This window comes from Rutidosis leptorrhynchoides, chromosome 5 (assembly GCF_046630445.1).
Source record: "Rutidosis leptorrhynchoides isolate AG116_Rl617_1_P2 chromosome 5, CSIRO_AGI_Rlap_v1, whole genome shotgun sequence".
In the NCBI taxonomy this organism is placed as follows: domain Eukaryota; kingdom Viridiplantae; phylum Streptophyta; class Magnoliopsida; order Asterales; family Asteraceae; genus Rutidosis; species Rutidosis leptorrhynchoides.
In genome coordinates, this window is record NC_092337.1 from 454,015,812 (window position 1) to 454,040,410 (window position 24,599).

At 33.0% G+C, this 24,599-nt stretch overlaps 1 protein-coding gene across 2 annotated transcripts; it reads left to right on the forward strand.

Moving 5' to 3' along the window:
* The first annotated feature begins 21,095 nt into the window (after nt 1–21,095).
* On the forward strand, nt 21,096–24,295 carry LOC139847205 (ubiquitin-conjugating enzyme E2-23 kDa-like). Of its 2 annotated transcripts, XM_071836844.1 has the most exons (7): nt 21,096–21,252; nt 21,346–21,425; nt 22,395–22,509; nt 22,598–22,650; nt 22,726–22,854; nt 23,275–23,428; nt 24,011–24,295. In XM_071836844.1, exons 1-6 carry the CDS (start codon nt 21,209–21,211, stop codon nt 23,406–23,408), a joined length of 555 nt encoding a protein of 184 aa, XP_071692945.1. In that variant the 5' UTR covers nt 21,096–21,208; the 3' UTR covers nt 23,409–23,428; nt 24,011–24,295. The 2 variants fall into 2 exon arrangements, with proteins under 2 accessions (XP_071692945.1, XP_071692944.1); XM_071836843.1 differs by lacking the exon at nt 24,011–24,295 and having other exon boundaries at nt 23,275–23,732.
* Nucleotides 24,296–24,599: the final 304 nt, after the last annotated feature.

Genomic DNA, 24,599 nt, shown 5'->3' on the forward strand with positions numbered 1-24,599 from the left:
TTATTAGAAAATAATATATTTTATTATTATTAACATTAATAACATGATTATTATCACTATTATTTATTTATATTATTATTAATAATATAATTATTATTATTACTAATATATTATTAGTTATTAATATTTACTCTATTATAAATTTTAAATCAAGGAAACCATTCGTACGAGTTAGTTTGATATCCACATTAACTTTCCAAAATTTTGTTTCCTATCTAATACTACCAGATATCAAGATCAATTGGATGTACGAATTTACTCAATCAATTTTGTCTGTTATAGTTTTTCCCCATTTTATGTTTCTGGTTGATAAAATGTCGACATCCATATCCTTTATATAATTCGATCAAAATAGGCTGTGAAATCAGTAGAATTTTTCCACTAACACTAACAATTACACAAATCAATTACAATCTTTATTTAATGGAATTTAAACAGAATTATTTAATTATTTTTTTTCTGCGATACCTCTGTTTCAACTTGGTTTCTTTCAAAAATTGAAATCGAAGTCATTGTTAAAATCTAGTATTGTGGAGTTGTTAAGAATCTCTTACTTAATCTTTCTGCTAAGTTTGAAACTCCAATTCATTATATTAAACGAGAATTTTAGAGTCAAAGATTATAAGTCAAAAGTCAAATAATTTGTTCTTCATGAAATTCGATTCGGTATCGATGTTTTAGATTAAATTGATGGTGGAGAAAGTTTTAGGAGTCATTTAGAACCAAAGTCATGTAGAAATCGAAAGCTAAAACCCTTTTAAATTCAAGTTCACCGGATGACTTGTTCATCGTGATATATTTTTTATTTATTTAATTTTGTTACAGCTCGAGTCTGATTCTCCTGTTTTAAATAAATTAATCTTTCTCTGAGGAATGTTTCTGTCTAAATTTCATGATATAATGTAACTATTATGGTTGTCGTTTAAATCACGATCGTGTGATTTCTTGAAGATGAAGAAGGAATTAAACAGAATATAATTACGGGTTATAGTAATTAAAATGTGTTTATAAAACAGAAAAACGGGCCACAGCCCCATGGTTCAAGGTGTTAGCGGGTTTGCGGGAGGTCGCGGGTTCGAGTCCCGGCTTGGGCGGTTTGATATTTTTTTGGAGCTTTTAAGGTAGTAACCATTTTTATTATTATTATTATTATTATTATTATTATTATTATTATTATTATTATTATTATTATTATTATTATTATTATTATTATTATTATTATTATCATCATTATTATTATTATTATTATTATTATTATTATTATTATTATTATTATGATTGTTATTGTTATTGTTATGTATTATTAATTATTGTTATTAATACAAGTATTATTGTTATTATTATTGTTATTAGCGGTATTATTTAGAAATTATTAGTATTAACATTATTATTACTATAAGTATTATCATTATTGTTAATATTATTGATATTATTAATTATTGTTATTAATACAAGTATTATTGTTATTATTATTATTATTATTATTATTAGCGGTATTATTTAGAAATTATTAGTATTAACATTATTATTACTATAAGTATTATCATTATTGTTAATATTATTGTTAATATTAGTTATTATTATTATTATTATTATCATCATTACTAATAAAAACTATCATTTATTATTACTAATACAATTAAAAGTTACAATTATGACTACTATTATTATCATTATCACTAGTATTATTATTAAGTAATAATATTATTAATATTATCAATTATATTATTATAAGTAATATTTTATATTACTAATAGACAAAATCTTATGAATAGTACTATTCCTTTTTTTAATTTCTACAAACTCAACCCCCTAACTTTTAATAAACTACAAAACGAACCCCCACTTTATACACATTTTTTTTACACTTTTCACAAAATTAACCCCCTAAATTTTATTAAAATACAAATCGAACCCCTACTTTACTAACTTTTTTTTTTACTATACATTACTAATAGACAACATCTTATAAATAGTACTATTCCATTTTCCAATTTCTACAAACTCAACCCCCTAACTTTTATTAAACTACAAATCGAACCCCCACTTTATACGCCTTTTTTACAATTTTTACAAAATTAACCCCCTAACTTTTATTAAAATACAAATCGAACCCCCACTTTACTAACTTTTTAAAAAAAAAAAAAAACCCGAACGCTAAAAGAAGAAACTTTCACAAAAGGAACAACCATTCAATGTTAGATGTCGAAAAAATTTCTTTTTTACAAAATAGATCAAGACTTTTTTTTAACTCGCATTCAAAACGGAGCCCCCGGCACGAAGCGAGGGCTCCACAACTAGTTAATATTATTAATCGTACGATTTTAGTATTATTATAAATATTATGATTATGATTAACATTGGTAATATTATTATAAAAATGATACGATTTATTAGTATTTACATAAATATTAGTATTATTATCATAAGTATATTATTAAGGTTATTATTATTATTTTTACCTTTACTAATATTAACTTAGTATAATTAGAACTACTGTTTTGATAAACAAACGAAATATATATACATAAATATATTTAACACATACAACATAACAAAGTATTTTTTTTTACATATATAAAACGAATATATGAAACCTAAATATATTATAAATATAAATATGATATAACTAATAAGTTATGTATACATATATATAAATTTATTCGATTACGATTATGAATATTGATAAATATACAAATGATATAGGTTCGTGAATCCGAGGCCAACCCTACACTTGTTAAATGTCGTCATATGTATTTTTACTACAAAATACATTAGGTAAGTTCATTTGATTCCCTTTTACTCTTTACATTTTTGGGACTGAGAATACATGCGCTACTTTTACAACTGCTTTATTAAATGCTTTTGAAATACATTTTTAACTGCGAATACATGAAATGTTTTTATAAATGTTTGACGAGATAGACACAAGCAAAACATTTCTCGAATGAATTATGTGGACGTGATAATTGCCACCATTGAATTATGTGGACGTGATAATTACCACAATTGATATGAATATTTTTCCCCTGATTATTATTGCTTGGTAACCTAAGAATTAGGGAACATCATTAATTTTGAGAATTAGTGCACACCTAATTGACGCGAATCCTAAATGTAGCTACCGGGTTTAACACCCCCACCCAGAATGTTCACTATACGGAAGGGCTAGTGGGCGTGGTGTTTAGTACTTCGAAGTTTATATGATTATTATACAGAAGAGATGCTCTGTTTTGGGGATATTTTTATGCGCATTATATGTTAAGGTCGGTTACCAAGCCAAGCTATGAAAGCAATGAAAAGTGAATGTTATGTATCGAGAGAATGATTTTATACACATATTATTTGTATGTTATAAATGTGCACAAGATATGTATGTGGTTACTAAGATTTATGAAAGATGATTTCGTACACGAGAAAGGTGTACTGTATTTAAATGATATCGCATGTACATTACAGGTGGGTATAGGATTCGGGCCCATTTGTACCATGCAGGATTTAAATCTTGTGGTCTATCAAAATGATGAATTTTATTGTTTTATGATAAACCTACGAACTCACCAACCTTTTGGTTGACACTTGAAAGCATGTTTATTCTCAGGTATGAAAGAAATCTTCCGCTGTGCATTTGCTCATATTAGAGATATTACTTGGAGTCATTCATGACATATTTCAAAAGATGTTGCATTCGAGTCGTCGAGTTCATCAAGATTATTATTAAGTCAATTATAGTTGGAGTTATTATGAAATAGTATGCTTGCCGTCAACTTTCGATGTAAAGAAAGTTTGTCTTTTAAAAATGAATGCAATGTTTGTAAAATGTATCATATAGAGGTCAATTACCTCGTGATGTAATCAACTATTTTGAATCGTTTATATTGTATATGAACGGGGCATTTCATTACCGGGTGTTCCGGTAGAAAGACAGGTTGAATTTGCATTGAGTTGGTTCCGGGGGCTACTTCCATTGCTAAAACTCCTTATCGTTTAGCAACAACGGAGATGCAAGAGTCGTTAAATCAAACCCAAGAGTTGCTTGAAAAGGGTTTTATTTGACCGAGTGCTTCACCATGGGGCACTCCGGTTTTATTCGTGAAGAAGAAGGATGGTAGTATGCGGATGTGCATTGATTATCGTGAGTTGAACAAGGTGACAATCAAGAATCGTTATCCATTGCCTTGGATTGACGATTTATTTGATCAACTCCAAGGCGCGACTTACTTTTCTAAAATCGACTTACGGTCCGGCTATCACCAAATGCGGGTCCGTGAGGAAGATATTGAGAAAACAGACTTTCGAACGCGTTATGGACATTTTGAGTTTGCAGTTATGCCTTTTGGTCTTACGAATGCACCGACAGCATTCATGGATCTTATGAACCGAGTGTGCCAACCTATGTTGGACAAGTCGGTGATTGTGTCCATTGACGACATACTTGTCTATTCGAAGAGTATGAAGGAACATGAACATCATTTGCGTGGTGTGTTGAAGACGTTGCGGAAGGAGAAGTTGTATGAAAAATTCTCCAAATGTGAATTTTGGCTAAGGGAAGTTCAATTCCTTGGCCATATTGTGAACAAGGATGGTATTCAAGTAGATCCGGGGAAGATTAAGATGGTAAAGAGTTGGGACGACCGACTACGCCTACGAAAATCCGAAGCTTTCTCGGATTGGCCAGTTATTATCGTCGGTTTATCCAAAACTTTTCTAAAATCGCTTCTCCATTGACGAAGTTAACGAGAAAGAACGCGAGATTTAATTGGGAAAACGAGCAAGAAATTGCTTTTCAATTGTTGAAAGAGAAGTTATGTCAAGCTCCGGTTTTAGTGTTGCCGGAAGGTGTAGAAGACATGACGGTTTATTGTGATGCTTCTTTAAATGGGATCGGTTGTGTTCTAATACAGCGAGGTAAAGTCATCGCGTATGCCTCTCGACAATTAAAGGAACACGAAATGAGATACCCGACTCATGATCTTGAGTTGGCGGCGGTTGTTCATGCGTTGAAAATTTGGCGCCATTACTTGTACGGTGTCAAGTGTACGATATATTCGGATCACAAGAGTCTAAAACATCTTTTCGATCAACGATATTTGAATTATCGCCAACGTAGATGGATGGATGTAGTGAAAGATTTTGATTGTGAAATACTTTACCATCCGGGCAAGGCAAATGTGGTCGCGGATGCATTGAGTCGAAAGAGTCAACATCCAGCGATACGAGTAGGATCATTACGCATGATTATTTCTAACGAATTGCTTGTAAAGCTCCGCGAGACTCAAATCGAAGCTTTTGTTAACAATAAGCATGAGGAACGAATCGTGGGACAAACGGAGTTTATTACCTTAGGTCCGCATGGTTTGCTATCTTTTCAAGGAAGAGTGTGGGTGCCAAAAATGGGTGATCATTGACGAGTGCTACTTGATGAAGCGCATAAGTCAAGGTATTCCATTCACCCGGGCGCGACGAAAATGTATCTTGATTTGAAAAAGGAGTATTGGTGGCGGGCATGAAACATGATGTTGTAAAGTATGTCGAACAATGTGTCACGTGTTTGCAAGTTAAGGACGAGCACCAAAAGTCGTATGGTAAGTTACAACTGTTGGAAGTCTCGAAATGGAAATGGGAGCACATTACCACGGACTTCATTACAAATTTACCAAAGGCGGCGAGAACCCAATTTGATACGATTTGGGTGATAGTTGATCGGTTGACGAAAAGTGCTTTGTTTCTTCCCATTCGGGAAACGATATCGTCAGAGACTTTGGCTAAATTATTTATCAAGGAGGTGATATCGAGACATGGGGTTCCTATATCTATTATTTCGGATCGAGACACTCGTTTCACATCTCGGTTTTGGAATAAGTTTCATGAAGATACAGGTACACAATTGAGATTGAGCACGGCATACATCCTCAAACGAACGGTCAAACTGAACGTACGAATCAAACATTGGAGGATATGTTACGGGCGTGTATTATTGATTTCGGGGGTAGTTGGGATGAGCACTTACCATTGGTGGAATTCTCGTACAATAATAGTTATCATACTAGTATCGGGATGCCACCTTATGAGATGCTTTATGGGCGGAGGTGTCGAACTCCGATTTGTTGGGGCGAAGTGGGTCAAAGAGAAATCGGGAGTACCGATTTGGTGCTAGAGACGAAAAGTAAGATTGAGATGATTCGGACGCATTTGAAACGGCTCAAGATAGACAAAAGTCGTATGCCGAAAAACGTAGGCGATTGATTGAGTTCCAAGAAGGCGACATGGTGATGCTTAAGGTTTCGCCATGGAAGGGTGTTATTCGGTTTCGAAAATGAGGAAAGTTAGCTCCTCGGTTTATTGGCCCTTTCAAGGTTTTGGCTCGTGTTGGTGAGGTTGCTTATAGACTAGAGTTACCTGAAGAACTTGCGGGAATTCATAACACGTTTCATGTTTCCCATCTCCGTAAGTGTCTTGCGGATGACTCGACTTGGGTGCCGTTAGATGAGATTGCGTTGAATAATAAGCTGGAGTATGTTGAAGAGCCAATTGCAATCCTTGATGAGAAGGTTAAGATGGTGCGGAACAAAGAGGTTAGAACCTTTAAAGTGCAATGGCGTCATCGAAAGGGTTTCGAATTTACATGGGAATTCGAAGAGTTTGTTTTGGTATATCTTCCTGCTTGTCATGCGGCGTGGATTGCGAGGACACAATCCGAATCAAGTGGGGGAGAGTTGTAAGACCCAAACCCGGTTTGTACATATTGTTTATATAATTAAAAATGCCTGAAATTCGTGACTGGTGTAGTGCGCGGCGTGCGTATGGCTGCGCGGCGCGCAGATCGGGCTGACAGCTCACTTTGTCCTATTAGATATTTTAAAGGGGCATTTTGGTAGTTTTACATGTGGGATGAGTTTAATGCCCCAAGGTCAGTTTGGTGGGTGCCATAACTTCATTTTCACCCATCTTATCACGTCCACATTCAATTTAGAGAGAGTAAGATTTTAGTAAGAGAAAGCTCATTTTGGGGAAGAAGAAGAAGGAATCTTGCTTAAGCTCGAGTTTTAGAGTTGTTCATCTAGTCCCTAGTGTCACACCCCCAAATAGGGCCTGGGGTATTTGTGACTAATTATATCAAATCACAGTTGTATAAACGAGAACGACTCTATATGAGATGTTTTATTGAGTTTTGCAGCGGAAGATAAATATATTACATTGTATTTAGAACATTAAATGTCTTTAATTGGTATGATATGTAATGAAGACTCCAAGCATAGCAAACAATCATCATCAAAGCAGCAGATATACAGCGGAAACAATACTTAAGTACCTGAGAATAAACATGCTTAAAAAGGTCAATACGAGGTTGAGTGAGTTCATAGGTTTGTCATAAATAATTATTTCAGTAATAGTGTTAGACCACAAGATTTGTTTTTATAAGTAGATCACTCAGATCCAGTCAAGTTGATCTCCCGCAGGATCAAAAAGTTATGCAGTGCGTGATATTTAGACTAAACGTTCAAGTTTGCCCCGTGACAAGTTGTTCTGTCCTTGTCGTTTAATTTCATTATCAAGTAATACAAAGACTTAGTCAAATGTATCGGGGACGTTACTCCCGACAGGCCTATCCCCAATAATTAAGAATGCCGCAGCAATTAAAAATATCACTGTAGGGACTTAGTCGGACATAGCCGGGTATAGCATAGTTTTAACAGTTGGTACTGATATTTAGACTAGACTTTCAAGTTTGCCCCGTAACAAGTTATCGTTTATACTTGTCGGTTGGGGACTTGCTGGTCATAGCCCAACATATCATAGTTTAATAGTTGGTACTTGTATTTAGACTAGACTTTCAAGTTTACCCCGTAACAAGTTATCGTTTATACTTGTCGGTTGGGGACTTGCTGGTCATAGCCCAACATACCACAGTTTAATAGTTGATACGTGTAAAACAGTTATAAAAGTTACGCATGTATTCTCAGCCCAAAAATGTAAAGAGTAAAAGGGATCATATGAAACTCACATTAAATAGCAGTTGAAGTATTCCACGCAAGAAGGAAAGTAAAGCAAGTAAGTGATCTGGATATCAACCTTGAGGTATAACGTTTGATTAGTTAATGTCTAACTTGACATAAAGTATGTTTATTAATATAGTAACTATATTGACAGTGACGGTTTTCGAGAAAAGTTCCTATTTCTCAAAAGTTTCTATTTTTGGAAACCTACTATTTATGAAAAACTTCCACTTATAGTAAGCTTCTAGTTTAAGAATGTTCGGGTTATAATTCTTAACAAAGATGTTATACAATCTCGCCAAAACTTCGTCGCTAACATGCAAGTCACTTGAATGATCTATTGTTACCGAGTGGCCCAGGATCTCTTGACCAGAATCTAAGTCTTGGCATTCGAGATCCACAAGCGTCCCATAATGGTAACAAGGATCACCCTAGGCCACAAGTAGCGGTGATGTTTGTAGTCTTTGTACGCTATCTTTAATTATAACCTTCATGTTAGGTGCGTATATACATATATATATTCATTAATTCGATTTTAATTATAACTCCTATATATTAATTCATAAAAATACTTTTATAATTTTTAGTAACATATATTACTAATTATAACATGTTATTTATTTTTATTTTAATTGCATATAATTTATAACATTATTTACATGTTTCGGTAAAAAAATAATAAACTGAAGTAAATAGTAAAAAGTAAAAAATAAAAAGTAAGAAAAGAATACTTACTAGTAGTAATTCTTCAAAGAGAGAATAAGAGAAATTTTGGTGTGAGTTTGAATGAGAAATGAGGGATATTTATACTTGAAAAAATTAGGTAAAAAGAATAAAATAATTAAAAGAAAAAGAAATATTTTAATTTTTAATGGGATTTTAAAATTCAAAAGTATTAAATGTTAGGTCATGGGATAATGCAACAAATAATATAATAAAAGTAGTTTTCCATTATAATTTTTAATTAAAAAGTAATTTATTTATTTATTTTATTAAAAAAAATCATTTATTTTAAGATTTTTTTTATATATATATGTTTTTAAAATAAACAAATTGATTTACTACTTTTCCAAGAATATTTGTCAATATTTTTTTTTATTCATAATAACAATACTGATAATAAAGATATTAATTATTGATATCTTGTTTAAAAAGGATATTAATAATAATAATATTAATATATTAAATTAATGCGTAATTATTTACAAATAATTGTTCGTGAATCGTCAGAATTAGTCGAGGTTAAATGAAATCATATAAAGATTTTTGTTTAAATTTTGCCGAAAATTTACGGGTTGTCACAGTATCCCCCTGTTAATAGAAATTTTGTCCCGAAATTTAGTTGTTGCCATCAGTCGGCGTTGTTTGTAAACAGGTGAGGATATTTTCGTTTTATTTGGTCTTCACGTTCCCAGGTATGCTCGGGGCCTTTCATGAATTCCAACTAATAGGATATTGTTTTGTTTCTAGCGTTTAAATCTTACGATCCATAAATTCTACGAAGTGCATTTTATTATTAATGCGGAGGTTATCTAAAGGATTTAACAAGAGTGTCATTGATTAGGTTTTCTCAGAAAGAGATGATGACGCTATACAAGCATTTCAATACACATGAAATGAATAATAGTGAGCTTATTTAAACCTTGAGCGTTTATGCCACAATATTATGGTAGTCAAAATAGAGAGGAGTTCATGAAAATCATAATCATGAAATTTGATAGAGATCGTCATTGTTTACAACAAGAATGATGAATATGAGTTGAAAAATAGAGTTTTATCACCTTTTGAATAATGTGGATAAAACGATTCGATTATAGGAAGAGTATAAACGAAGCTATCGTAAAAGACTGAAATGAGGAAATTAAATATTTGCCTTAACTTTTGATATGGTTAAAGTTGATTTCCGGAATTCAAGGGATTTAAAGAAATCTTCATAATCTTTATAAGATTTGATTCTCCGGTAATTACGAATATTAGGATTTTCTTTGATTAAATGCGGTGAATTGCCTTGATTGTTGTGTCTGGAATTTCGCTATAAATTAGCTTCTTCCGTTTCATTATCTTCACCACTTCTATACTTTCTTCTTCAATTCATACTTCCAAAAGATTTGTTAATATGCTTAATCCAGTTCTTATTCTTGACCTTATATTGGTTATCGCCACAATCTTCCTTCTTTTCCAACTCCCACCATAGGAGTCTGTTTACTTCTATTACGCTCTAGGATTTATTGTGTTTTTAGTTCTCCCGTGTCTTTATATTGCTATACGCATTGATATACACGGTTTGTAATTTCAGTGTTGTTATCGGGCTTTATATTTTCCCTTATATGTCGAAGCTTCATGCTTTCATAAAGCAAGTAATGGTCCAGAATTCGTAGGTATGAATTTTCAAATGAACCTAATGTTCTAAGCAGAAAGGAATGTAATATCATGATTTGATTTGTTACATTACCAGAATTACTGAGGATGGAACTATCAAGAATATATGTTGTTGATATGTTCAGAGTTTAAGTAGAATGTAAGAGTCGTGTAACATGGCAGATGATGATTATAAATTCTATGAATCATCATCTTTCATTAAAAATTTAGCATGACTTACTATAATATAATCACGTTGGCCTGACGTCATTATATTATACTAACTCATGCTTCAATTCCCAACACTACTTCAAATCATTCATAATTTAAACTTGAATTTTACAGAATATAGAAACTAAAACAGTTTCCTTTATGATGTGATAAAGATATCGCAAGGAGATAATTAATTGCGGTCAAGAATCGTTATGAAGATATCTTCAGAAATATAGAGGATATTTATAACGAAAGATACGGTGATATCTTAGAATTCCTAAGATCCAATGATGAGGAAAATTCTTCTGTTTCCTCTGCATTTAATGCTACCATATCTGAATCATTGGTTATCAATCCGAGATGGTTTCAAGAAATTTTATTTTTAGATGATTAAACGCTGATTGTAATCGTCAACGGATCTAATGGTTAACGAATAGGCGTTATTGATTTTAAAAGTAATGAATGATAATTTCGGTGGTTTGATATGATAATTCATCATAGAATATGAATGAATACAATTAATGAGAATCAGAATTGAAGATTGTACAATGTAACATATTAATGTGAGATATAAATATTTCTAGGGTATTACCTACCCGTTAAAATATTTTCACAATTAACAGTTTGTACAAAAGAGTTTTAATTACAGTCTTTATGAAAATATACATACATATATATTTTCCTTCAGATGTAATCATGGATTTAATGAGTTAGTATAATATTAAACTCATTTGATTTACGGTTGAAACGAGAATGAATAATCTCCAAAACCTTAGAGATTTCATAATTGTCGCGAAATATTTCTCTAATGAAGTTATGAATCAATACATTCATCGTTACACTTGATTTATTATGAAATGGAGTTTATTGCGTTGAAGCAGTGATTAACAATTGTTAAGTCATTAACGAAGGGTGTACATCATAGCATATTAGTGATATGAATTAACCAAGTAGTACATACTAGTTGAGATTCACACGTAATTGCTTAGTACGACAAGATTTATTATTGTTCCAAATCATATATATATAAGGTATACATATATAATTCGTCACGAAGAATGAGTCAATACATCTTAACTCATTATTACTAATATTCCTTGGTATCTATGGGCGTATGATGTTGATATTCGAGGTACTGAGTGAGATGCGGATGTTGTTGTTGATGAAGCTGATGCTGTTGGTTGTGATGCTGATGGTACTGGTTATGCTGCCGGTGCAGCTGATGCTTGTAGATATTGCACCGTATTCTCCAGTGCCACCACTCGAGGGCGAAGCTCGTTGACTTCTTCTACCATTCCGGGATGATTGGCGGTTGGAATAAGAGGGTGAATAAGATCCAAAATCTTCAATATTATATATTCGTGACGGGATACCCTGGAAAGAAGAGAGAAAATGGTGTTCCGAACTGGTTCGCCGGTAAGTGCTTCAGGTTCTTCGCCAAGAGGTGAATTTGGTTGGTGGAAGGGATCACCTTCTTCTTGTCTCCATTGATTGAGTCGCTACGAACCCATCCCCAATTCATCCAGAATAGATGATGGCTGATTGGTTCATTTGTTCCGGTTACGCTGCCGTTGGAGCTCGAGGAGTTCGAGAAATTCATATTATGTGTTTGGAATAGGGTTTGATATGGAATGGGTATTGAATACTGAATGATATATTCTTCTCCTTGAATACGTATTTATAATAAAAAGATTTCTGTAATTTACGAAGGAAATTTAGGAAAAGTGGTAGACAAGGTCTATTGAGATAGATATGATAAGATATGATTTGTCTATACTCCAATAATGGCAGTATGACGTGTCGAGATTATAAAATGATAAGTATGTAATCTAATAATCTTTCGATTAAAGACTTTCAATTCGTATACTGTGATAACCCAATGACATTTTTCGGTTCGCAAACCGTTGCATAAAGGCATAAGGCATATAGGTATGTGATATAACAGGGAGTTATATACGTTTGAGTATGAATAATAACAAATATATTCATGGATAATATTTCATGTAATACATATGTAATACACTAACCATGATAGATGACTTAGGAATGTCAAGAATTTCAGAAATCATGGTGTCGCATTTAGATGCGGTGGCGTAATTGGATAATACTTAGGGAAATTAGCAGAGTTCTTAGATTGGCTTGGCATTCTAAGATAAGTAAAGTTTCTAAAGTATAGTGTAGCATTTAACAGTTAAAGGCAACAATTAAAAGCACTATGGTCAAGGATAGTTGTAGTCCTACATTGCTAAGGTACCTAATTGTATAAGACACACATAAAATGCAATCCTGGTTCTCTACAACAACCTGCTCTGATACCAATCTGTCACACCTCTAAATAGGGCCTGGGGTATTTGTGACTAATTATATCAAATCACAGTTGTATAAACGAGAACGACTCTATATGAGACGTTTTATTGAGTTTTGCAGCGGAAGATAAATAGATTACATTGTATTTAGAACATTAAATGTCTTTAATTGGTATGATATGTAATGAAGACTCCAAGCATAGCAAACAATCATCATCAAAGCAGCAGATATACAGCGAAAACAATACTTAAGTACTTGAGAATAAACATGCTTAAAAAAGGTCAACACGAGGTTGAGTGAGTTCATAGGTTTGTCATAAATAATGATTTCAGTAATAGTGTTAGACCACAAGATTTGTTTTTATAAGTAGATCACTCAGATCCAGTCAAGTTGATCTCCCGCAGGATCAAAAAGTTATGCCAGTGCGTGATATTTAGACTAAACGTTCAAGTTTGCCCCGTGGCAAGTTGTTCTGTCCTTGTCGTTTAATTTCATTATCAAGTAATACAAAGACTTAGTCAAATGTATCGGGGATGTTACTCCCGACAGGCCTATCCCCAATAATTAAGAATGCCGCAGCAATTAAAAATATCACTGTAGGGACTTAGTCGGACATAGCCGGGTATAGCATAGTTTTAACAGTTGGTACTGATATTTAGACTAGACTTTCAAGTTTGCCCCGTAACAAGTTATCGTTTATACTTGTCGGTTGGGGACTTGCTGGTCATAGCCCAACATATCACAGTTTAATAGTTGGTACTTGTATTTAGACTAGACTTTCAAGTTTGCCCCGTAACAAGTTATCGTTTATACTTGTCGGTTGGGGACTTGCTGGTCATAGCCCAACATACCACAGTTTAATAGTTGATACGTGTAAAACAGTTATAAAAGTTACGCATGTATTCTCAGCCCAAAAATGTAAAGAGTAAAAGGGATCATATGAAACTCACATTAAATAGCAGTTGAAGTATTCCACGCAAGAAGGAAAGTAAAGCAAGTAAGTGATCTGGATATCAACCTTGAGGTATAACGTTTGATTAGTTAATGTCTAACTTGACATAAAGTATGTTTATTAATATAGCAACTATATTGACAGTGACGGTTTTCGAGAAAAGTTCCTATTTCTCAAAAGTTTCTATTTTTGGAAACCTACTATTTATGAAAAACTTCCACTTATAGTAAGCTTCTAGTTTAAGAATGTTCGGGTTATAATTCTTAACAAAGATATTATACAATCTCGCCCAAACTTCGTCGCTAACATGCAAGTCACTCGAATGATCTATTGTTACCGAGTGGCCCAGGATCTCTTGACCAGAATCTAAGTCTTGGCATTCGAGATCCACAAGCGTCCCATAATGGTAACAAGGATCACCCTAGGCCACAAGTAGCGGTGATGTTTGTAGTCTTTGTACGCTATCTTTAATTATAACCTTCATGTTAGGTGCGTATATACATATATATTCATTAATTCAATTTTAATTATAACTCCTATATATTAATTCATAAAAATACTTTTATAATTTTTAGTAACATATATTACTAATTATAACATGTTATTTATTTTTATTTTAATTGCATATAATTTATAACATTATTTACATGTTTCGGTAAAAAAATAATAAACTGAAGTAAATAGTAAAAAGTAAAAAGTAAAAAGTAAAAAGTAAGAAAAGAATACTTACTAGTAGTAATTTTTCAAAGAGAGAATAAGAGAAATTTTGGTGTGATTTTGAATGAGAAATGAGGGGTATTTATACTTGAAAAAATTAGGTAAAAAGAATAAAATAATTAAAAGAAAAAGAAATATTTTAATTTTTAATGGGATTTTAAAATTCAAAAGTATTAAATGTTAGGTCATGGGATAATGCACAAAATAAAATAATAAAAGTAGTTTTCCATTATAATTTTTAATTAAAAAGTAATTTATTTATTTATTTTATTAAAAAAAATCATTTATTTTAAGATTTTTTATATATATATATATTTTTAAAATAAACAAATTGATTTACTACTTTTCCAAGAATATTTGTCAATATTTTTTTTATTCATAATAACAATACTGATAATAAAGATATTAATTATTGATATCTTGTTTAAAAAGGATATTAATAATAATAATATTAATATATTAAATTAATGCGTAATTATTTACAAATAATTGTTCGTGAATCGTCAGAATTAGTCTAGGTTAAATGAAATCATATAAAGATTTTTGTTTAAATTTTGCCGGAAATTTACGGGTTGTCACACCTAGCTACGTTTTGAGTGTGGTGGTAAGTCCTAATCTTGATTTTCTTATTTTAATTTGTTTAAGGGTTACGGTTTTGGGTTAGTGATGAACATAAAATCCATTATTGGTGATTTTGGGGGCTTTTGGTTAAAATTGAGTCATGGGGGCTCAAGAAGAACTAACCAAGGGTTTTAAAGTGATAATTGGTGATATGAGTCTTAAATAGTTAGTTAATCACTAGTACACTTGGATATTTCGTAAGTGGGTGTTATTTGGTTGTGTTGATGACCTAAATGGGTGTGCTAACCTTGAAATGGGTCAAATGGGTCCTTAATGACCTAAGTTGATTAATGAGTGTGAAAATGCAATAACTATGTGTTGAAAAGAGTTTTAAGACCATATTTGGCTAGTGTTAGAGTTTTGGCGGATTTGACCTAATAGTAGGGTTAAGGGTGCAAATGGGTTGAAATTGCACCATGGGTCAAAATGACACTAGGATGGTGAGTGAGTTGGTTGACCAACTTGATTGTGTGATTGATTATATGCATGATATATTAGATACTTCGCTTGAAGCTTGCGGATTTTAATCATCACCATGGCATTAAGGTGAGTGGAGTAATTATACATGTATGTATATAGTGTATTTATTTGTATGCTATGGTATGACCCACGGAGCCGGGAGTTCCATAGTGTGTGCGAGTATACTATGATGTGAACCACGGAGCCTGTAGCATCATAGTGCATGTGTTGTGATGTGAACCACGGAGCCGGTAGCATCAAAGTGTGAACCACGGAGCCGGTAGCACTATAAAATGAGGTGTGAACCACGAAGCCGGTAACACCGAAGTGTGAACCACGGAGCCGGTAGCACTATAAAAGAGTATGACTCGAATGCGTAGTGACGTGAACCATGGAGCCGGTAGCGTCATAGCATTACGTATGGTGTAAACCACGGAGCCGGTAGCACCATGACCTGTGTATGGTTAACCATATAGTTTGTGTATGTGTTGTTGTATAGCATAATATATTATTTTGGTGAATTGCTATTGATTATGCTAGTTGCGGTATTTGGAGGTCATTAGCTTATACTTGGAGTCGTATGCTAATTATTATTGCTAGCGATTATATGGTGTGTGTAAGGGTATGCAAGTAGGTATATTATATATGTATATGTATAATTATTGCATTCACTAAGCTTTGCTTACCCTCTCTTTGTTTACCATTTTATAGGCTCCGCCGTGGACAAGGGCAAGGGTATACGAGTGGATTAGAGATTTCACCTCTTTGGATTTGTTAGAGGAGGCTTTTGTAATTCGACCTAGATTTTGGGTAGTTTAATCCCAAACACCATGCTCGTCTTTTGTTTGGTACTTAAACTTATGGGTCGAAAATACTTTGGTGTTGTACGGGTCGCCGTGCCCTTTCGTAAACTCTAATCCTTAAAATTATGTAAATTACCTTGGGTGGTAACCGAATTTACGTTGTATGGTTTGAGGGTTTGGAGTATTGACTTTTATATGAAAATTTGCAAAACAACACATTCTGCAATAATGCGCGCTGCGCAAATGGATGCGCACCGCGCAAATGGGTGGGATTTTAGGGAACTGGCATTGTTCCATTTCTGATCTGGTTTCACGCGTTACTGCGCGCCGTGTAGGTTTGCGCGCGCCGCGCAACTGCCCAGGCCGTTTTGATTTTAAAAAAAAAAATGTGTTGCGTTTTCCGGTATTCGATGTTGGGTTGTTACAATTTAATTAAACTTATGATTAATAATACTTTTATTATTAATGAAAAATACTTATGATAAGTATTAAACTTATGTTATGAGATTATTATAATAAGACTTATAATAAGGATTAATTAATTATTTAGTTATTATAAGACTTAGTTATTATTTAATTATTAAATACTTATTATTTAATAATTATAATTAAATACTTATGATATGATTAGTAATTCATTATTAATTAATAATACATATGATATGATTAAAATTTATTATTAATTAATAATACTTATGTTATGACTAATATTTAATTAATTAATTAAATACTTATGTTATATTAATTATGTCATTCAAACTTATGTTAACTTTAATAATTCAATTTGATTTAATTAAACTTATGTTATGACATAATTATACATATATGACTTTAAATAACATTATAACTTATATTATTATTACAACTTATACTTTAAAAATTAATGTTGACTATGTTTGACCAAGGTTGACTTTTGAGTTGACTTTCGATTGACTTTAACTTTCAGTTGACTTTTGTTAACTTTCTAATTAAGGAAACTTTCCTAAGTTATAAACTTTCCAAAAATAGCAACTTTCTAAATATGGAAACTTTCCTAAAATAGAAACTTTCCTAAAATAGAAACTTTCCTAAAATAGAAACTTTCCAAAAATGGAAACCTGCTAAAAATAGAAACTTTCTAAAAATAGAAAGTACGTGTTCTTACGCTGTTCTGATCAAACCGAAGCATGATGAGTGCTGTTCTATGTTTACTTGTAACAAGTACTATAGCTATCATACTAAGACTTGACCTAAGTTAGTTATTTATATCGACCTGCTTATTTATAGGTCGGCGTTGTGATCATACTTGATCACTTTACTTCGTTTGCTGTTCGCTTTTTGTGTGGTTACTTCATTTGCTTTAAGGTGAGTTATAGTCCCGCTTTTCATACTTTTTAAAGTATTTTGGGATGTAATTACATGCATTTTGTTTTACGTTTAGACACAAGTGGCAATTAAATTTAAATTATTCATTATGAGTTGAACGAAAATATTCTCTAGTCTGGTAACTGTAATCACTGGTTTCTACTGGTGAACGCGAATCCTATGGATAGATCTATCGGGCTTGACAGCCCCATTTCGAGCTAGTCGCGCTAGCAATTTATAATCGGAATGTATTAGTACTTCGTATTTATTTGAAGATACACCTGTTCAGTGTATATATTGTGTTTGGCAAGGGTAAGTAAATGGTTAAGTGGTTACCAGGTGGCTCATAGATAATGGAATAATATTTTATATTTTCTAACATTTTTAAATCTTGTGGTCTAAAGTTTATTCGTTTATTTAAACCTATAATTCACTTAACATTTTTTTGTTGACAGTTTACTCGCATGTTTTCACAGGTACTTGATTTGTTTGGTGCTTCCGTTGTGTTAGAAGTGTTTGCATGCATTTAGGCAGATTTTGTTAAACAACTTATGAAACATTAAACTTGCATTCTCTTTTTGGATATTTAAACTTGTGGGTATTTGGTTGGCTATGTTTTATGTCAACTTTGGATATTTAATATGTTGGGTTGTTTAAACTACATATTTTGGTAAATTTTCTTTTTGGGAAACTTTTGGAATAAAAGAATGCAATGTTGTTTATTAAATTCATTTAAAGTTCGATCAAGCTGTGGGACCAAGTGACGGTGCCGCTAAGTGTATTGACGGGGCCATCACACTAGTGCTCTAACTAACGTAGTTGACATTATCATATTCGCTTAGTTTCAATTTAATAATGATATTTTTTTTTAATTATATTTATAGTTATACTTTTTATTACATTATTATAATTGAATTAGAAAGAATAAATATTTTAATGATAACTTTATATTTGTACACTGAAAATAACTAATCACAAAATATCTTTAATGTACCGATTCATAAAATACGAGTAATTTCTAGCAATTAAATTCACTATTCGGGGATTAATCATTCAGTACTTTGAAAGAATTAATCGGCAATTCATGAATTAATCGGGGATTAATCGGATTGTAATTTATGCATTTGAATATCAAATTTTAAAAATTATACTGCCTCCGTCCCATATTAATAGTCCAGTATTCCATTTTAGGATGTCTCAAATTAATAGTCTACTTCCATAAATTGAAAAGAATAAGAAGCTTAAGTTCTATTATACCCATTGATGTATGTGGATATAATTAAAGGAGAAAGAAAAGGTAAGGGTAAAACTGGAAAGTAAACAGAAAGTACAGTACTTTTATTACATTTTCTTAAACTTTGTATTTTTTTCTGGTGACTATTAATATGGGACGGAGAGAGTATGTGTAAAATATAGAAGAAAGTCATAAACATAAACATAAACATAAACTTTAATATAATTGTATAAATTTGTTCATTTTATTCAAAAACTATATATTTCTAGTTTAAATTCATGTTAAAATGCTCATCAATTTTGATTTTGACCGACTTTGATTACCAAATTCGATTTTGACCCATCAATTGACGTTGACCGATTAGTTAAACGGATTTTTAAAAATTGGAATGAATTGCTATCAAAGTTGTTTAGTCGAGGATTAATCGACGAGTAATCGGGTTTGTTAGGAGACTAATTTCTAGTGATATTGTCATTAGAATCTGACATACATGAGTTCTCATGATTGTCTGAACCGCCTCACGTGCTCTGTTCTTTTACTCCGATCTACTTTTTCTCCGGTAGAATTTAATCAACACTTTACACATCTTCAACAACTTCATCTCCAGTTTCTAGTGCATCCAGATCTACCTTTTGCTCGAAGGCGTCTTCTTCCGGTCATCTTCATTGTTCGTCGTTGGCTCCTCTCTTATCCGGGTTTGTAGTTTTTGGCCTCTTTTCTTCCCGACCACCGGCATCTCGCCGGTGGTTCGGTGTTTATTCGCTTTATGTCGTTCAATAAAGTAATGTTTGCACTCTCTCTTCCGGCGAGTTGGGACGATCCCGGTCTCCGGTTACTCTCTTTTCGTCCATGCGGCGATCCCGAGTCTTTTGCCCGGGATCTGGGTGTTTCGGGGGTTGTTGGGGTTTTGGTGAGTTCCGATCGTCGGTGACGTCCTCTGTTCCTCGCCGACGTGTTGCACCATGTTGGTTGTAGGCGGCGAGTTCCTCGGAACTCTACTTCCTTCTTGGTTTGCTTCTGTGAGTGGGGTTTGGTGGCCGTTGGGTTGGTGTCGATGTTGCGTGTGTTTGTGTGACCGGTGTGATTCCGATGATGATGATGACTGCCGGCGGCTTCTTTAGGATGTTGATGACCGGCGGCCAACGATGGTTGTTTGTGTCATTGGTGGCACGAGGTGGCTGCTGGTGGCTACAATTGAAGTTGGTGGCGTTGCTGCTGCTGGTGCGATTGGGGACTGCTGGAAGTCACTAGAGGCTACCGACGGCTATTGGTGGCACTAGTGATAGCCGGCGGCTGACGATGGCACTTGTGGTGGTGGGCTGTCGCTGGTTCTATTGTGGTGACTGATGTTCGCTGGTGGCTGCTAGTTTTACTGGCGGACATCGACGAATGCCGGTTGTTTATCTTGATTGTCGGAATCTGCGGGTTCGTATTTGTCCCCAGAAAATTTGGCGATGATAGTCGGGTCTCTATTGGTTTGACGTTGTTTTTTGTACTGTTCGGATGCCGTCCGCTGTAGTGTTCATGCCTCTCCCGTAGTCGAGTTTATTCGGGCGGACTCGATGTCGTTGCCAGCGTGTGTTAACTTTGTTGACCATGGTAAATTGATGTTATTTGAAGTAATTCTCTCGGGGTCCTTTTATCCGCTCGAACGGGGTTTTGATCTTACTTGACGAGCATGTGGTTCTCTGGTTAGGAGTGTTATGTGGTTCTTTAGGTACGAGAGGTTATTTTGATTTGCAGGCCTCGGGTTAGGTGTTGCTGGAGTGCCCGGCGTTCATTTTAGGGTGCGGCTTTTTAGCAGTGTCGATTGTGGCGTTAGATACGTACCTGGTTTTATGTTGTGTTTAGTTTTAGGTTTGATGGTTGTACGTCTGTTGTATCTTTACATTTTCAATGCGCTCGCTCTCTTTTAATCATTGTTTTCGTCCATTGTTTGTAGGACGATCAGAGCGAGCCCTTACAATTTCAATCATTGTCGTTTGTATGTACCATCGGATCTTTACGATCTTTATATGTAGTATATTAATATTAATATTAATATATTTTCGCCGTAAAAAAAATAAATAAATAAAGAATTCTGATTTCTTTCTCTCTCTTTTACCCGCACGCCACCACCACCCAATTAGCTCACTCTCTAATTATAAACAATCCTACAATCTTCCCAAAAAGTTTCAACAAATTCAATACTAATTTATTAATCATGTCTTCTCCAAGCAAACGTAGGGAGATGGATTTGATGAAGCTGTAATAACTTTTATCTTTTTCTGGGATTTAAAGATATGTTCAAGATTTAAAGAATATTAACTTTTTATTTATGTGATTAATTTTGTGAATTAGGATGATGGGTGATTATAAAGTGGAGATGATCAATGATGGTTTTCAAGAATTTTATGTCCAGTTTCATGGACCTAAAGAAAGTACGTTTCCTTGGTACTTCAGTTCCAATCTAACTTTTATATCCTTTTATTTAGATATTATATTAAATGAATTAAGTTTCTCTAATTTTCGGTTAAATTTGATGTTTAAGTTTGTGAGTATTTGTGTGAACGTTAAGTAGATTATAGAAAATGTGATCTTTTTGTCTAATCATTAAATAAATCATGGCATTTGATTTGATTCTTTTTACGTTTTGATGACATATAGTTCATAAATCCTAAAACCCACAAATTTGTGTTCTTGGTGTATGGTTATGTTGAACTTAAATTCAGGAATCTATGGGTTTTATTAAGTTATTTGTTTATGGTGTATACGGCGTCACATTTTGAGTTCACTTATCGAAATTCGTTATGATTTGGGATTGTAAAGTGAAGTCTTTTGAACCATTTTACATTTCACATTACTGTTGTTTTGGTACAATATTTTTGTTTATGCAAAATGGACTTTAATTGTTGGATACAGAATTTGATTTAGACAATTGGAGAAGTATTTCTGTGAACACAAAAAGGTTATGTCGATTGGTTAAGATGACATATTTGCCTTTCTCGTAGCAACGAAGGTGAATGTATGCGAATTGGTGAACCATGTAGATGTTATGTGTCTTTGTTGAGTCATGTGAAAATTGTGTGTGTTTTATCAATCTTATTTCATGAACTGTTTTCAGCTGGCATTGTACGGTTTCTCTTTTGTGCACTCTTTACTTGACTAATCACCGATAAACTTGTGTTTTGTGTGACTGCTACAAATAAACAGCAACTCCTACAACAACCCATTTTGTTACAGCTGATTTTATTTTTATGAAATCATGTATCATATAATCACTTACAAAATGCAATACTAATTACTACCATAAATACTTTGTAATTATGGTTGATATACACGAGTATATATTGTGTTGACAGTGGAAATTGTTATCATCAGCATATGTATCTAAAAATTTGGTGTTGCAGGCCCGTATCATGGAGGTGTTTGGAGAATAAGGGTAGAGTTGCCCGATGCTTATCCATATAAATCTCCTTCAATTGGATTTATCAACAAAATTTACCATCCAAACGTTGATGAAATGTGAGCCTTAACTTTACATACAATATAGATCAATCTCTGTTTTTTTGAACATTCATTCTCATCACAAACATACATGAGTTCTTTGCAGGTCAGGATCGGTTTGTTTGGATGTTATTAATCAGACATGGAGTCCAATGTTCGGTCCGTCATTTTATAACCATCGTCATACTTATCAATCTATGTAGTATAGTTTAATGAAGTATGTCTGATTTACAGATCTGGTCAATGTGTTTGAGGTTTTTCTTCCGCAGCTTCTTTTGTATCCAAACCCATCTGATCCCTTGAATGGAGATGCTGCAGCACTGATGATGCGAGATCGAACTGCATATGAACAAAAAGTTAAAGGTAAAAAAAAAAAAAAAAAGGTACCTAATTCTCCTAATTGTTCCAAAAAAAAAAAAAAAAAAAAAAAAAAAAAATCTAATTCTCTTATATTGCTTTAGTTGCAGTCATTTAAATTTAATATGGCAAAAGTTTGCATCTTTAGGGTAGAAGACCCCTATTGATTATACATAAAACACTTGTAACATAATTTATAAGTACAAGAGTGGTGATCAAAATAATCTTCTCAGATTATTAGACGCATTCTCATTAGATCTTATCGTGTAAGAAGATATGTTCCTTTAACTTGAAAAAACATTTCAGAATATAACTAATTATATGTTTTGTAAAGCCACATCAGCATGTGCAATTGTGCTTAAACAATGTTCCTCTTTTGTTTTTCTCTCTTTTTACTAACATGGTATTTTTTTCATTACGACTTAGAGTATTGTGAACGATATGCAAAGCCAGAGGATGCTGGGGCCCAACCTGAAGAAAAATCAAGTGATGATGAGGAACTGAGTGAAGCCGAATACGGTTCTAGTGATGAAGAAGTGGCTGGAAAAGCTGACCCTTGAGTTCAGTCGTATCAGTGTTCGTATGTACATCTTAACTAGTCTTTTAAGTTATAATACTTAGCCCTTTTTAAAGGGACATTTGCTCCAATAATTATTGTAAAGACTTGTTTCTTCTATAACCTTTGTTGTTTCACACAAAGTGTTATGGTGTAACAATTGAATTTACCTGCATAGCCTGAATCTAAATCATTACTGTAGCCTAGTGAGTTTAGATCTCAAGTTAGTGTAGTTTTCTCTATCTTCAGCATTCACATGTAATATATTATATTGTATCATTCAATATTAGGGTTTTTACACTACACCATTTTGTGAGTTTTGATTTTGATTTCGGATTCGAAGACATTGTTTTCCGATTATGATATTATAAGTATATAGTTTCACCTATTTATCTTAGGGCTTCGTGTGATCTATTTTGTTAATACTGTTACTTTTATTTCATTTGAATTAGTGTATTGTGTTTCTCAATTTTCATCTTCACCTTAGTTAATATTCTAATTTGTTGATTTTACAGCTTATCTTCTCGATTTGTTCGCTTAATGATATTTTGTTTGTATGAATAATATATATGGTGATGGTGATATTTTGTATGTATTTGAATCCAGTACAAGATTGGTTGCTACGAGTATTGGTCAAGATTAAGACGGGATGTCGTACCCTATTGATTGCTCGATATGATTAGTGTGGTTTCCTGGATGCACACAAGGTGTTCGTTGTAATGTCAACAAGAATATCTACGGTATTGTATTTTATGTCTGAGTGTGTTTTAAATTACTCATAGAGAAGTATTATCACACACATGCCTTCAGATGAAAGTGATAGAATGAAACAAGGACTAATAAATAATTATAATAGGTTGTGTTAAATAATGAGAAAGTGTATGTCCTCTCATCTATACTCAATGCAACATGCATACGATAATAATTTGAACATGTGTGTTAATAAAATCTTAACAATTTGAGCTCCTGAATTATACTCCGTATTTCATATGTTATTAATTTTAACCTAGCAATTGATTAAGGGGTGTTTGGATTTGCGTTTTGAAAATTGATTATGCGTTTTGGATAATCATAATCAAATAATCAGATGTAGCAAAACGTGATTTTAATTAATAGTGTTTGGATTTAATTATGCTGTTTGATATCGTAATAATCACATAATCTATTTTTTGAGTGTATGGGAAAATCAATTTAT

Excerpts from the sequence above, each read along its gene's own strand:
- LOC139847205 (XM_071836844.1), top strand. The coding sequence starts at position 21,209 with ATGTCTTCTCCAAGCAAACGTAGGGAGATGGATTTGATGAAGCT. Across the intron at positions 22,510-22,597 it reads CATCCAAACGTTGATGAAAT|GTCAGGATCGGTTTGTTTGG; the intron begins GTGAGCCTTAAC and ends AGTTCTTTGCAG. Across the intron at positions 22,651-22,725 it reads GACATGGAGTCCAATGTTCG|ATCTGGTCAATGTGTTTGAG; the intron begins GTCCGTCATTTT and ends TCTGATTTACAG.